The following is a 15009-nucleotide window of genomic DNA, read 5'->3' on the forward strand; positions in this document are numbered from 1 at the left end:
GTGTGTTTTCACGGGTTTATGTTCAGTTGAAACAGTTACAGCTAATGTGTGTTAGTGATGAACATTTGAGGAACAAGTGAAGCGTGGCAGTTGTGTGTCAGTCTTTGACTTTTGCGTCTGTCTCAGGGCGACGGACCTGTCTGATCTGGAGTATCTGGATGAGGAGTTTCATCAGTCTCTACAGTGGATGAAAGACAACGACATCACCGACATCCTCGACCTAACCTTCACTGTCAACGAGGAGGTGTTTGGCCAGGTCAGTGTGTGTGTGTGTGTGTGTGTGTGTCCATCTGAGTGTGTCACTGACCCACCACCAGTCGCGGCAGATGGATGAACACTTTTTAATCAGAGCATCAAAAGCCAATTAAAATGTGATTTGTTTTACATTTTGTTGCGGAGTAAAGTTTAACACCTGCTCATTTCCTCTTTGTTTTTCACCTGTCGAGGCTATAATGTCACTGACATTCCACACTGCTGTTATTTACCTCTTTACTCTTCTAACTGTGATGCCAGGTAACGGAGCGTGAGCTAAAGTCCGGTGGCGCCAACCTCCAAGTCACTGAGAAGAACAAGAAGGATTATATAGAGCGAATGGCCAAGTGGAGGGTGGAGAGAGGAGTGGTGCAACAGACGGAGGCGCTGGTCCGAGGCTTCTACGAGGTAAACAACACAAGGTTTTCAACAACTCGTCAGTGCTTGCTTACACTGTTCACTTCCAGTGCCTGCAACCTCCAAAGCATCATAATACACACATGGAAATAAATGTTAGCACAAAGAACTGAACCTTTTGTTCCTTCCTTTCCAGGTGGTGGACTCCAGGCTTGTGTCGGTATTCGATGCACGGGAGCTGGAGCTGGTCATTGCTGGGACGGTGGAGATTGACCTCGGTGACTGGAGAAACAACACCGAGTATAGAGGAGGTGTGTTAGACAAAGAAAATAGAAAGAAATATTGACTCCTTGATATTTGCACATTTGCAGCTCATTATTTTTGTTCTTTAGCACTACTACCTTTATGCTGGGGCTCTTCCCAAAATAATCCCTTTTAAGGATTATTATGAGTTTGTCTTCTGTCTGAATCAAGATGGTTTAGCTCCAGTCTTCACGTTACATTGGCTCACGTTAAGCCAACTTTCTGCAGAATGGCTGCCCCTCGTAAACAAAATACAGCAGGTGTGTGGGATTTCTGTGCTTACACAGTGAGCACAGAAATGAGTATATTAGCTGTACAACAGTAGAAAATCCTGTGTGAAACCAAGTTTTAGAGCAGTTTGGACTAAGTCAAATATGGGTTGCCACTATTTTAACTGCAAATGAATAACAGAAAATGGCACAGTAAAATGCATTGCTTGTTTTGTGTTGGTCAATGTGTGTAACCTTAGTTAAATGTGATGTCACACATGCTAGGTTACCATGACGGCCACATAGTGATGCGCTGGTTTTGGGCTGCAGTGGAGCGCTTCAACAATGAGCAACGCCTCCGTCTGCTGCAGTTTGTCACGGGGACATCCAGCGTTCCCTACGAAGGCTTTGCCGCCTTGCGAGGTTCGAATGGCCTCCGGCGCTTCTGCATTGAGAAGTGGGGCAAAGTGACATCGCTACCCAGGTATCTCGTCCTCTTCTGCACTCCTACCTGTTCTTTACAATCAGTAAGGAACATGGTTCAAGTAGAGTGAGCTCATCCTGGCCACCAGGAACAACACAGCACAGTTTTCTACATAGCCTGCATGTGTGTATTTTTAAAACAAGCAATCAGGAGGATGGCACTTCAGCACCAAAATGTAGATTTATGAGCTGGTAAAAATAGTTCCCAAATGATGGAACTAAAAACCTATTTAGCTAAAATCTGAACCTTTATGACAATCCACCTGGCTGTACCTGTTCTACCATGAACAGAATCAGCGACAAAGGGGAATCCTGGGAGAGTCCAACACCCACCAGAAATCCACAAGTCCAAAAAATACACGTAGACAGATTGTACAAACCCCCACATACTCTCGAATGTCCTCAAGAGGATTAAGAACTGATCTGTTGTTCCACGACCAGGATAAGGAACTGCGTTGTTCCTCTTGAATCTGAGGTTCAACTAACAGATAGACACATTTCTCCAGTACGCTGTCATAGGACCAGTTCATTTACAACATGCGGTATTTCTGACTTCTTTCTTGAGAAGTCTTCTCTGATTCGTCAGTGATGCTTTTTTGGTAATTTTCCTTTGAGGTCTTTTTAAACTGCTTTCAGCTCCATTTCCCATTCTTTTGGAAAGCTTATTCTAATGCATTGTTTTAATTCGGGAGTTGTGCTGGTTGTTGTTTGGATATAGTTGGATAGTAATGAATATTTCTGACACACAGTGTCAGCACACAAGTGAATATACCCTGTAAACGCCTCTACCATGTCATCATCTTGTTGAAAGACATCCCAGTCTGTAGATGGAAAACAGTCATTTAACTCCTCCATGTAATTATCTTGCCAGAGCCTGACCATCTCTGAGGTTTACTACATTTCAATGCAGATATGTGAGTGGGGGATGAAGTAGATGGTGTGAATTACAAAGAGCTGGTTACATCTCAACATAGTGTGCATCTTTGATATTACCGTAACATTTGTCCAGTGTCTTGTGTTTTCATTATTAACGTGTTGCTGAAATCCAACACATGTAAACAACATGTTTGTAATTGATGTCAGTATCTGTAAATACCGATTGCCTTACATGATTTTGGGTGTAATAAAGTCACCTGAGGTCATGAAGGTTGTTCCCTTGACATCAAAGCTGCAGTAAAACTGTCTGCCATCTCAAAGTACCTGGACTTTGATTGACTGCAGCTGTGTATTATTTTGTTGAGGCACTGTATACAGGATATACAGTTCAAATGTGTTGACATTGATCAGCAGAGAGGCTGTTTGGCTCTCCCACCTCTGCAGTGCAGCTAGATGAGAAATTGTTCTCCGACCTTGGAGTCAGATGTTAATTTGATAAACAAGCAGTGCTCAGCAGAAAGTATGCAAGAGTCAGGTTTTACTGCAAAGGAGGGAAAAGGTGCCAGTGTTTGATGCTTGCCTGGAGCACTCACATCGTTCTGTTGTTCAGCTAATAATAGGAAGTGTGGACATGGTGTGTATGGGACTGTGTCCAGCCTTTTTCAGACGTGGGATACTTCAAATTGACAGCCTCCTAAGTTTTTCAAAATCACTTCCGACGTAGGTCACCGTAGTAGTATTTGCACTGAAAGGACACAGGAACTTTCTTTCAAGGAACTAAAAGATTCCTCTGCACCATTAGTTGTCTGTCTTTCCACTACATCTAAATAGCTTTAACTATTAGGCAGTCAATCTTGTCATGTAAAAGTGTTTTTACGTGTTATTTTTGATGCAGCTACACCAGCTACACATCTCACTGCTCCAGACCAGTTAATATATCAGTCAACAGTCACTGGCTTATTGAATGTTACATTAATCTGGGCATTACAACTTTGAGCAATCCAGTAGGTGGCAGTAATGCAGAAGATGTTCTTCAGAACAGTCCTGTTTTTAAATCAGCTGTGTAACTCCAAAAGACTCATTTTGTATGTGGCTATCAATGTTCATGGTACTGCCTGCACTGCGCTGATAATTCAGTTCAGTTCTACTGAATTTATATGACGTCAAAACACAAGACGTGCTGCCTCAAGGCACTTTATATTGTAAAGTAAAGACCTTACGATAACAGAGAGAAAACTCCAACAATCAAACCTGTGGGCAAGAACTCAGCAACACAGAAAGAGAAAGAAACTTCCAGCAGAACCAGGCTCAGGGAGAGACATACATGTGTTGCAACAGGTGGAAATGAGGGGAGGTGGACAGGATAAGACAGAATAATAATGTGTTATCTGTAAATGGTACATAAGCATTTCTAGGGCTGATCTTTTTGGACGGCCTCATCCGTCTTTTATAGAAAACTGATCAGACACGAAGCTGACACATTCAGATTTCAGATTCAGACGTTTAAGTATTTTAACATTGACTGTTTGTTCTGTAATTTACATGGTCACCCCCAGCTAGCCAGAGATTTTTACCTTGCAGATAGCACCACACCTCTGTGGGACGTGTCAGCCATTTCAGATGAATCTGACATAATATTAATGGATTGTGTTTATATAGCACTTTTCAAGACCCTCAAAGCGCTTTACAATACCACTATTCATTCACTCTCACATTCACACACTGGTGGAGGCAGCTACAGTTGTAGACTGACAGAATGGAGGCTGCCATATCGCACCATCAGCCCCTCTGGCCATCACCAGTAGGCAGTAGGTGAAGTGTCTTGCCCAAGGACACAACGACCAAGACAGACAGAGCTGGGGATCAAACCGGCAACCTTCCGGTTACAAGATGAGCTTCCCAACCCCCTGAACCACGGTCGCCCTAATGACATGTAACCTCTTGACTGTAGTAACCACATTCTGCATGGGTTTATGGATTTTAGCCTGCAAGGAAAACGGGCTGCTGCTGCTAGCATCGCTAGCAAAGCTAGTCTGCTAGCTAACACCTGTATGTGTGTGCAGTGTTATGCACAATGCAAACTGCCACACCAACATTTAATCTGAACTGTTTCAAATAACTCCTTTATTCACACGTAGTATTTGTACATCATCTTGTCTATTAAAGTGGGTTTAATTTAGAGACTGTTGGGACCAGCCCAGCTGAAAAGGAGGCTAATGAGCATGCTCGTCTGCTTGCCTACCTCTTGTATATTCTGGCTCTCAGCTCTATTTATGGAATGTACTTGTTAAAGTGGATAAAAGACAAGCTCCATTTTGTTTAAAATGTCTGTCTCTTTCTCTCTCTCATTTCTCAGAGCTCACACCTGCTTTAACCGCCTCGACCTGCCTCCCTACCCTTCGTACACCATGCTGTATGAGAAACTGCTCATTGCTGTGGAAGAAACCAGCACATTTGGTCTGGAGTGAGACAGACAAATCAAACACTGCACGCCTCTATGTCCAACACTGGCTGGGCCAAAATGTGAAAGGAGCGCAGCCTAACCTGTCTTAAAGATCCCGGAATTGTACTGGAAATGTTTCTGATCATGTTGGATACACAGTATGTTTGTCACTGTTACGGTTCTGTGCGTCAGAGTCTGTCACTCATGAGGATCTTTACGATTGCACGCAACACTCACGGCGTCACAGCACTTATTTTTCTATAAATCATTAGAAAATAAGAAACAATTACAAAGACTTTTTTATAATTAATATTGATCAGTCTGTGTGTACCTGAAGAATGAGTCTGTCAAATCGAATCAAAAACTTTTGTTGCATGTACCACAATTCATCCGACAATGAAAATGCTTTGGCTAATAAAAGCAAAAGCAAAGTGTTTATACTCAGTACAGCAACAGGTGAAAAGTAATGTACAGAAATAAGAACAATATGAGCAACACAGTAACACTGAAAACAGTAATTTTCCATATGACAATAACAACAGCAATGTGCTTGGAGACATGCTGGAAGTTATCTTTAATAGACAGAAAATATTTAAATAATAATTTAATAACCATCACAACCTACTGTAGAAAGAAAATCGGAAAGAGAAATGAAAGAAATGGGTTAAAACCGTTAATAGAATTAAATACTATTAGTTACTCTAAAAAATGTTACAGTCATTGCAAACTTTGATCCAGAAATCTTCTTTTTATCAAAAGATGTATGCAAAGATTGTTACACAAATCCTCAGGTGGTTTCCTGCTGTGGACATGTAGAATGTCTAATGCAAGTTTAAATTCAAGAGAAAAACACCTCAATCAGTTTAATGCAAAGTTTAGTAGCCCTGAAGCCAAAGGAACAATTGTCTGGGTTTTTTGTTGTTGTTTTTTTTAGTGGAGATACTACAAATACCAATATGTATCTGTCTGGACTGCAGCAGCCCAAAAGGAACTTGCCTGAGGACTTAACAGAACTGCAGCACAATGGGAAATAAGAGGTTAAGGCAAATATATGACGAGCTGCAGACAATTAAGAGAGAAAGACTGATTATCACTCAAAAAACTCCCAACAGGTAAAGAAAACTGCACTGAAGACAAGGTGAATAACACATGCTCAGAAACTCAGAAACTACTGAACATCTGGAAATGAAATGAATGTCAATAATGGGCAAGCCACAAAGCAGTGAAGTTTCTGTTTCAAGCAATGTGAAGAGTAGTCTGGTACACTGGAAATCAAGAAATATACATTCACAGCATCCAGGCTGTACTCGCATAAAAAGACAGGCCCTCCCTGCAATTAAAGACTCCGCAGTACTAACATGCTTCTGATACTCATCCTGGAAGTCCTGCATCTGCGCCCACAGCTTCCGGTACTGTGCCTCCCTTTAAAGTGATGACAACAACTGGACACAGACACTCCACAGACACTCTATGTTGCATAGAGCTCAGTGATGAGGCAATGATGTCAAGTATTGCGAATGCAAAAGCAGCCATCAATTCCAGCACAAGGGCTTCTGGGATTCCTTTTGTGGAGACTAAGGGCGGTTACGTCAAACCAAGCTACGTGAGCTCCGTGATTCGTGACTCTTCACGACAGAATTTATACTTGGACGCTCTCCAGATGGCTAAGGAGGACTAAAGTGGGATTCTGCTTTCAGCCTGTGGTCTGGCTGTTTGAATGGGAGCTTCTCACACTCTTGTTCGAGTCTTCCACAAACGAAGTTGTCATCTCTGACCATGCACCATTGGTGCCGCTCTTTGTATGGAGCCGGTACTCCAGTATTTAACTCTTTGCTGTCTCAAACACAGTGACCAGTGCAAGAGCAGCGTGTGGAATCTCCAGTGGCCTCAGACCAATGTAACAGATCCCTGAACTGATGTGGCCCTACTGGTAGAAATGTGTGATGTGTAAAGGGACAAACAGGTGTAACATATGCAATAGTTGAGACCTTTACTCCAATCTGTTCCACAGTCTGCCATATTCTTTTAGACACTGACTGACTGCAGTGCACCCTTGACATCTCCAGCTCCTTGCCTGCATCTCTAGCTGAGTGATGAAGCTGTGCCTCAGTTACTTTCTGCCTCATACATGCCCTGTGGGGGTAGTACTGACAAAAGGAAAGTCATTTGCCTTGGGTTTTTTTTAAGTCAGGTTAATTGGTAATAGTCACTGATTACTGTATTTACAATGGATGTAGCTTTGTGGGCAGATAACTAGCCTGATATAAGCAATGCCAAATATAAACAGAACCAGGAGGCATCAAAGCTGGCTGGAAATCTGACACATTTTCGCCGGATTTGACAGATACACTTGTAGCTACTCTTCCCAAGCTGTAGGCTTTTGTCAACCTAACTGTTGAATGAGTTGTAAGGCTAACAGAGAACTAATGGCTTACACATCAAAGTGTGTTTTACCATTTCAAGTACAGCTACAATGTTCATAAAACTTGAGAAAAGTTGGCAAAAATGCTTTCTTGTGGAGTTGCGTGTTTGTCGCAGGCTAGACACAAATCTCCAACCTTGCTGTCAGTGGTCAAAGCACCAGGTTTCTGAATGTTTCTGAAACCCATGACTGACATCACGACGTGCACAATATTGTAGTCCATTTACATCTCCCGGAAAATTTTTTTGTAAACTTTATTAATTCCCAGTTAAAGCCGACGACTCCAGTGGTGGAACAGTTCAGTTAACGAATGAACTGGAAACACTTCTGAATCATGGAGTGTAGTTTTTGTTTGATCCACTTCTGATTAAAGAATGTTTGTCACTGATTTTTATTATTGCTCCCCTCTAAAGACAATTCAAGGTTTGAACCAAACTGTGCTTTTAGAGAATTGTTACATACCTAACAAATGCTAGGTGTTTGCAGGGAAGACAACTGTGTGCAATGAGAAAGATGAGATCTCTTGTTCTGCTTCTAAGTGTTGGGATTAATTGTTCAGGTTTTTGTGAATCTATAGTTCATACTGAAGCCAGTTGCACCAGCTGTTCATGAATTCAAACTTAGCCCTGTGTTTGCTAAGTGGCACTTTATGCAAGATGAAACTACAACTGGTTGCAGCACAATGACAGTTTCTGCACAGAGATTAGTTGTTACTAAATATTTATACCCACTAACAACCATGTGTAACTGGCATACAGCTAAGTGAACAAAGCAACAAAACCAACAGCTTAAAAAGAAAAAGCTAACATGAAAGTCTTTAAATTCACTTCCTACTACCTGGCAGGCATTTTGGGAATTCTCCTGGGAGTTATTTGGAATCATCCAAGGCCGTTTAAAATAATTGGGTAAAGAGCTGTGAATGCAAAAAAAGTTTAAAAGGTCTGACAACTTTGCCCCAAAATAAGGTTTAAAAGCCATTATTTTTATTTTAAGCATAGAAGGTACACAACAGTTTTCAAAGCACAAACATAATACTAATACTTGGCAGATTTAGGGGTGGCTGTGGAGTGAGAACGTGTTGCTGTGGCTCAAGAAGTAGAGCGGGTCATCTAGCAGTTAGACGTTCGATCCCGTGCTCCTCCGGTCTGCATGTGGGAGTATCCTCGGACAAGATACTGAACCCCAATTTGTCCCTGATGCATCCGTGTGAGCATGTCGATAAATGTTAGCTAAATAGCAACGCCTGTTCCTATGTGAGCAGGTAGGTTTGGCTGTCTTTCTTACCTTAGCAAATCAAATCATACTTTAAAGAGTGCAACTTGTATTTACTCAGGCTGTCTTTGTCTAACATTTGCTTGATGATCTGGAACCTGTCGTGTGACAAATATGCAAAAATAAATAAATGAGAAGGCAGCACATACTTAAATTGCATGGATACAGAGAAAATGGAGCAACAGAGTGTTTAGGAATACAGTCCCTATTAGTCCACCTGAGCGCCCTATATGAATTCCCCAAAGAACTGGACAAACTCAAGTAATTTCCAGCATAAGGATTGTTTTTAACTCATGAACACAGGCATCCAATATTGATTTTGACCCTTGCAAACAGAGATTTCTCTAGGTGCTCAGAGTCTTTTGATGATATTGTGTACTCTTGATGAGATATTGAGCGTCTTCATAATGTTACGCTGAGGAACGCTGGTCTTAAACTGTTCCACAGTTTGTAAATGTGCTTTTTTTGCAGATTGGTGAACCTCTGCATATCTTCACTTCTCAGAATATTTATTTAAATTATACACAGTGTCCGTGTAAAGACATTAAGTCGTCACTTACTTGCGGCTTTTGACAATGGTACAGCTACCTCCGTGAGAGTGTTCTTGACTTGACTTGTGTTTTTCTTAACCAAGAAAATATTTCTGTCATTATCCACTGGAATTTTTTGGACAAAAATCTGTCATTCTTCAAAACCAGTTTACCTAACTAAATGAAGAGTTGGTGCAACTCAGTCAGGCCGGTTTCCAAAAAGCTTTAGGTGGATAGCCACCAGAGGGTGGTGGTAAAGTATACATAAAAATATATTCAATCACATTGTTAGTTTAGTCAGATTTGCAGTGTAAGCAGCAGACGTTGGTTTATGTCTAGACTGGGTTTATGGGTACAGAGCATCAAACTTTGACATAGGAAATAAGAATTTCTGTTTAATGTTTGTGTTTAGGGTTAATAAAATGCAATCTGTCGTTACTTAATTGCCTAATCCCCACCATACCCTTACCCAGTGACAATCTTTCCCTAACCTGGCCCTCACTGGTCTGTGTCCTGCTGTGTGCAGATGTAGGTATTTAAAGCAAGATATTTTTTTTGTCATTGTTGCCACTCTACATTGTCTTACTGTGCTTCTCTATCGTCCACCCAAAGCATGCTGGGATAGAATCCACCTTCTGGTCCAGAGTAGGACTGATGTGTGTGTCAATTGTCCACATCTTATCGTGTGAAAGATTTTCACCACAGCGGAACTTTTCACCTTCATGAACCATCAGCAACTCAAGTAGACGTGTGTGAGATGAGTTGGCTGAAATCACTTTCCAGGTATCACATTTGGGGCTAATTTGGGCTGTCGGGTCACTGACAGCCAATCTAGGGTTAGAGTTAGGGTTGGTTAACATGCGCCCCTTTTTGTACAGTTTGTGCTTGCTTAGAACACCCAGAATGATTGTAATGCCAAAACTATGTGACTTCATTGAAAACGTGTCATCTGCTAGTGTCTGACTTTTTGCCTATTTAGCATGCAGCTCAAACGCAACCCAAGCCTAACCCTAACCCCCAATGTGTCACCAGTGACTTGGTGGAAGAGTTTAAGGCTCAGCTGTGGTGCCAGCAAATGTGGTGTGAATCAGATATGGCCCAGATATCACAGAATGCTGAACTTGTAGCCAAACTCACCCTGGGTCAACACTGTTGTTACTCACAAATCAACTACATGTCAAAGTTTGACACATAGCAAAGATCCCTGACTTCAGCGGCCTGTCAAATTTTAGGCTTCTTTATTCCCAACATGGTGTGATGTTTGAAAAGCTGACTATATCTCCAGAATTTCACTTTTTTTATTTTCATTTAAAATACTGTCATGAATTCGCTTCCGTATAGAGGAGAAAAACTGCAGTGATAGGTTCCACTAAAGAAGAATCCAAAGAACTTTGATTGACACAAATTTGAGATTTTTGGAGATTACCCACACTTCTGTGAGTCAGATCGATAATTACTCCAGTTTTTGTTTGGTGTGGCAACATCTTGTCCACACATCCCAACACACACAAGGACAAGGCTGTGATTTAGTTGCTCTCCTCATCCTTTTTCTACAATCGTTTGTACTCTTATTTATACAGTATTGTATTTATAAGCAAGGGGAAGTCCTGAAACTTTCCTTGAATGTTTTCTTTCTATTTTATTTTGTAATCATGTAATTAGGAGGATCAGTGGAAGATTTTGCCTTTGAATTTGAAGCCTTTGGGTTCTTATTTGTGTCTTTTCTATTCTAAAATAAGCTGGCTGATTTTTTTTGGTTTTCTGCGGGGAAACTGTGATGTTTGTTCCCATTTGGCTCCTCTTTTTCTGTTCACCACTTTTGCTGGTGGCATTATTGAGGTTAATGTCAGCTGTGGCTCACTCTGTTAGAAATGTCAGAGCCACATGAATCCAGGAAGCACTCTATTCTTTGGGCAGTTAATGATTTTTGTATGTGCTTTGGTGAACATGTAAAGAGAGCTTACTGATTTGTTGTTTTTGTTGGGTTGATATGATGAATGCATACATCATAACACTGATATTTATTGTGGGAAAGGAATGATTACAAATGTTCCAGTAACACTTATCTGTAAATGTGCTGATAGAAGCTATACAAGTTTAAACAGAATATTGGAAAAGTAAATGATGATGGGCTGTCTACTGACAGGGAAGGTGGTGGAAAATTGTTGCTGCTGTTTTGTGTGTGTGTGTGTGTGTGTGTGTGTGTGTGTGTGTGTGTGTGTGTGTGTGTGTGTGTGCGTGCGTGCGTGCGTGTGTGTGTGTGTGTGTTTGAATTAATCAGAAGTAGACAGGAGAAGACCAGGTGGTGACACTAAAACATGGATATTTTCTTTTGTTTCCAGTTTCATGTGTGGTTACTATACATGTATGTACATAATGTTAAAGTTCATATTTGACTGAGAACAGGTTTCTAAATACTCAGGCTGTTCTATTGCCCCACCTTACCATATGGATCTTAATAAAATGGTCACTTTGTTACTGCTGTGTGTATTCATTCTACAGACAAAGGGGTGAAAAATGAAAAGGTTCACTGTCGATCTTTGATAAAAGGTTTTTATTTTTTATAAGCCTTATATTACATATTAAGTAGAGATAGTCCTCAAATTCATGTGTGCCCTGAATACAGGTAAGAAGGTATTGGATATGAGACCTAAAACCCACCAGGAAGTTCTCCACTCAACATAAAAACTGGACTGGTTCTTATAAAGTACTTTTCTACTTGAATACTCAAAAAGCATTTTATACAACATAAACAGTTTTCTATATCTAAGGGCTTTCTGTATAACGTTCACACACATTCACACTCTGATGAGTGTATCATTCAGTATCTTAGCCAAGGACCACCACCAACCATCCACTCTGCTTCCTGAGCCTTCCTCTGTAGATGCTTTGTTTCTCTTTCTAATCTTCTTCGTCTCTTTCTACATGTTTTATTTCTTTGTGTAATTACTTGCGTGCCTTTATTTCTCTTTTGTTAAGTTAGCTTTTCTGTTGCTTTTGTTCTTTGTAGTTTACATATCATTTGTGTTGCTTTTTAAGAGACTTACAGTTCTATCAATATTTATTATTAAAAGCAATAGAAATGTATACATTGTATGCATTTTTTTATATTAAAAGGGACGTGAAAACTGGTCCCGCTATATATTTCACGTTTAATTTTTAATTCGCCGATCAACACAGAAGTCTCTCCCCCTCTCTCTCTGTAACCCATTCCGATTGGCAGGCACGCCTGTCAATCAACACGTGCTACCATGGTTACAGAAAACGCAGCACCGGTTCAGCTTCTAAGTGAGGAGCAAGTTGAGGGACTGACAGGCAGGACGCTGAGTGTGGAGTGATCAAAATGAGCTCTCCAGCTGTGTTTTTATTACAATGTTAGACTGAGCTAATAATTTGAAGCTTGGCCTAGAAGACGTGACATTATTCTGTCGCCCTAATGTTTTGGGTTTTGTTTGGTTTCTGTTGTCGTTCGGAGAATAGTAAGCGGCGTCATTTAATGTAATTGTGCTGACCGTTGTTTGAAGTGTTTAACGTTAGCCAACTAACCGGTCCAATTAATCGACGCCATGATCCCCGAATGCCCGCTTGCCGGGGACTCGAGAAGCAGAAGCCGCCTTCATCACAACCACGCAGCTGGACCGAGCCAGAGCCGCAGTGTCAGCGGCTTGTTGTCCGAAATCCAAACCGCCATCCACAACGAACCTTTCGCCGACCACTACACTGTTATTCCCGGCAGAGAGCTCGGAAGGTAAGAACATGGCACACTTAAACGTAAATTTAGCTGAGTTTATGTTTAGTTTCGTATGTTTCTTATCTTACTCAGCTTAGACTAGCAGAAATAGTTCTGTTTTTATTTGGCACGACTGCTCGAGCTTTGGGACTGTTCCCATACGAGTGGTGGAAGAGGTCATGTAAAAGCACCAATGTCGTGAAATAGACCTTTACATCTCTGATTTTTGTATTGAAAATGTCACGTAAGTGAAAAAAAATGCAAGTAATCCCACGAGAATGTGCTCAAAGCAGTCTGTCGGGTCTGATCCAGACTTTCTGAACTGGTCTGGTCGCCCAACCAACTCGGGTTGGCCCAAGTCAGAAAATAACACTCACACACCCTGCACTATTACAGTGTATTATACACTGTCAGTGTCTGCCTCACACGTGCTGGTCACCGCCAAGCACTAAACCAGTGTTAACCGAATAAGGAAATCCAGTTCGAGTTGCATTAACTTACTTACTGTTTACGTTTTTAATTACTAGGCTGTGTGAATTCATGTAACTCACAGTTGAGGTAATATATCAGGAGAATTCAGTTGAGAGAGCAGTCTGTGTTAAACATTACATGTTGATAACTCTTGCATTCTCCTAATATCAAAGCTGTATTTGACTGATGTAGTCAGTGAGTACTTCTGTCACGAACTGATCTGCTGATTATAATTATAATCAATGTTGATTTGTTTTCTAAAATAAACATCTGAGCTCAAATGAACATCAAAATTAACTTCCAAATTAGTAAAATAATTAAAAAGAAAAGTAGCTTATTGGAGATGTAAGATCTTTTCTGTGTCTTAATTTTGTAAATTAATTAATTAAAATTGTGACATGAATGTAGTGGAGTCAGAATCAGAATCAGAGAGGGTTTTATTGCCAAATGTTGAGCGGGTTTACAACATTAGGAAATTGCTGCCGTGCTTCAGTGCAAACATACTGTTATAAATACTGTTATAAATTAAGCTTAGATGGACATGAAAATAAAAATGAGAATAAGAATTAAAAGTGCTAAGTAGATAGATAGATAGATAGATAGATAGATAGATAGATAGATAGATAGATACATGATTGGAATATTGGGTTAGGGTTATACCGTTACAGTCCCTAGGGATGGGGCCACAATAATAGAAATTAAATCCCTGCAAATAACGGGTAAAGTTCGGGAGCAATGAATACACAGTATACTCAGTTCACCATAAAGCATTGTATCCTTTTGATTATAGTGGACAAATTCATCTCTTATGGATACTGAAATGAAGGAAGGTAAATGCACGTTATTATCATCACTTAAGTATACATGCAACTTTCATATGTTCTCTTACATCCAGTAACACTGAGGTAAGTGGCTTTGCACTCTTTGGTACTTAATTATGCTTAAAGTGGACCTGAAACACTTCATGTGTAAAGACTCATTTACATGATGGAGCCTTGCTCTCAAAAACAGCCATGAATGTAACTCTGTGAAGCTGGATTTAAGAAATAAGTGCTAAAAAATGTGTAGCGCCATCTTCTCTCAGTACAGAACGTGACACCATTGGTTGGTTGTGGTTAATAGCTAAAATAAACTAATGTAAGTCTAGCTAGTAACAGAACCGTCTAAGGAGCTTGGAAAGAAAAGCGTCTGGACCTCTTTAAATTTCCTTAAAGACGTTTCACCTCTCAGTGGAGAAGCTTCTTCAGTTCTAAGAGCAATTGGTGGCGAGTCCCAGATTTTAATCCCTATGGGAGTGTCCCCAAGAGGGTCATGGACCCCCTATTGATCCTCTACCTAATCACACGAGGTAGAGGATCAATAAGGAAACTTAAAGAAGTCCAGACACTTCTCTTTCCAAGCTCCTTGACTGACTGAGAACCTTCACAGGCATAGTAACAGGACCAATAACTCAGGGGAAAACAGGGGGACTTGGAATAAAAATCAGTTTAAGGGGTCACTTTTGTGCTGCCCCTGCCTGCAACAATGAGTTTTTGTGTTAAACCGAGGGTGTACCGTCCACTTTCACTGTCTGTCTCCTGTCTCAGCTGCACTGAAACAGGAAAATCCAGCTGTTAGCTCCAATGTTCAGGTTTGTAAAGCACTGTTTAAATGACAGAGTG

At 40.8% G+C, this 15009-nt stretch overlaps 2 protein-coding genes across 6 annotated transcripts in view; both read left to right on the plus strand.

The window, feature by feature from the left end:
* Nucleotides 1–11623, plus strand: part of hecw1a (HECT, C2 and WW domain containing E3 ubiquitin protein ligase 1a) — an 89140-nt gene extending 77517 nt beyond the window's left edge. For all 4 annotated transcript variants that reach the window (XM_085286194.1, XM_085286196.1, XM_085286193.1 and 1 more), the window contains 5 exons: nt 127–256; nt 514–660; nt 806–920; nt 1407–1605; nt 4837–11623. In XM_085286194.1, the coding sequence (XP_085142320.1) occupies nt 127–256; nt 514–660; nt 806–920; nt 1407–1605; nt 4837–4948 (703 nt within the window). In that variant the 3' untranslated portion in view covers nt 4949–11623. The remainder of the gene's footprint in view (nt 1–126; nt 257–513; nt 661–805; nt 921–1406; nt 1606–4836) is intronic.
* Nucleotides 11624–12385: 762 nt separating this feature from the next.
* The window catches only part of stk17a (serine/threonine kinase 17a), a 40997-nt gene continuing 38373 nt past the window's right edge, over nt 12386–15009 (plus strand). Inside the window, exon 1 of one of the 2 annotated variants that reach the window (XM_085286198.1) lies at nt 12386–12895. In XM_085286198.1, coding sequence (XP_085142324.1) covers nt 12714–12895 — 182 coding nt within the window. In that variant the 5' untranslated portion in view covers nt 12386–12713. The remainder of the gene's footprint in view (nt 12896–15009) is intronic. The other variant, XM_085286197.1, reaches the window with a different exon arrangement.

Source organism: Mchenga conophoros, linkage group LG9 (assembly GCF_057382185.1).
Source record: "Mchenga conophoros isolate Kocher_MC1m ecotype Shallow Benthic linkage group LG9, M_conophoros_male_GT1.1, whole genome shotgun sequence".
NCBI lineage: Eukaryota > Metazoa > Chordata > Actinopteri > Cichliformes > Cichlidae > Mchenga > Mchenga conophoros.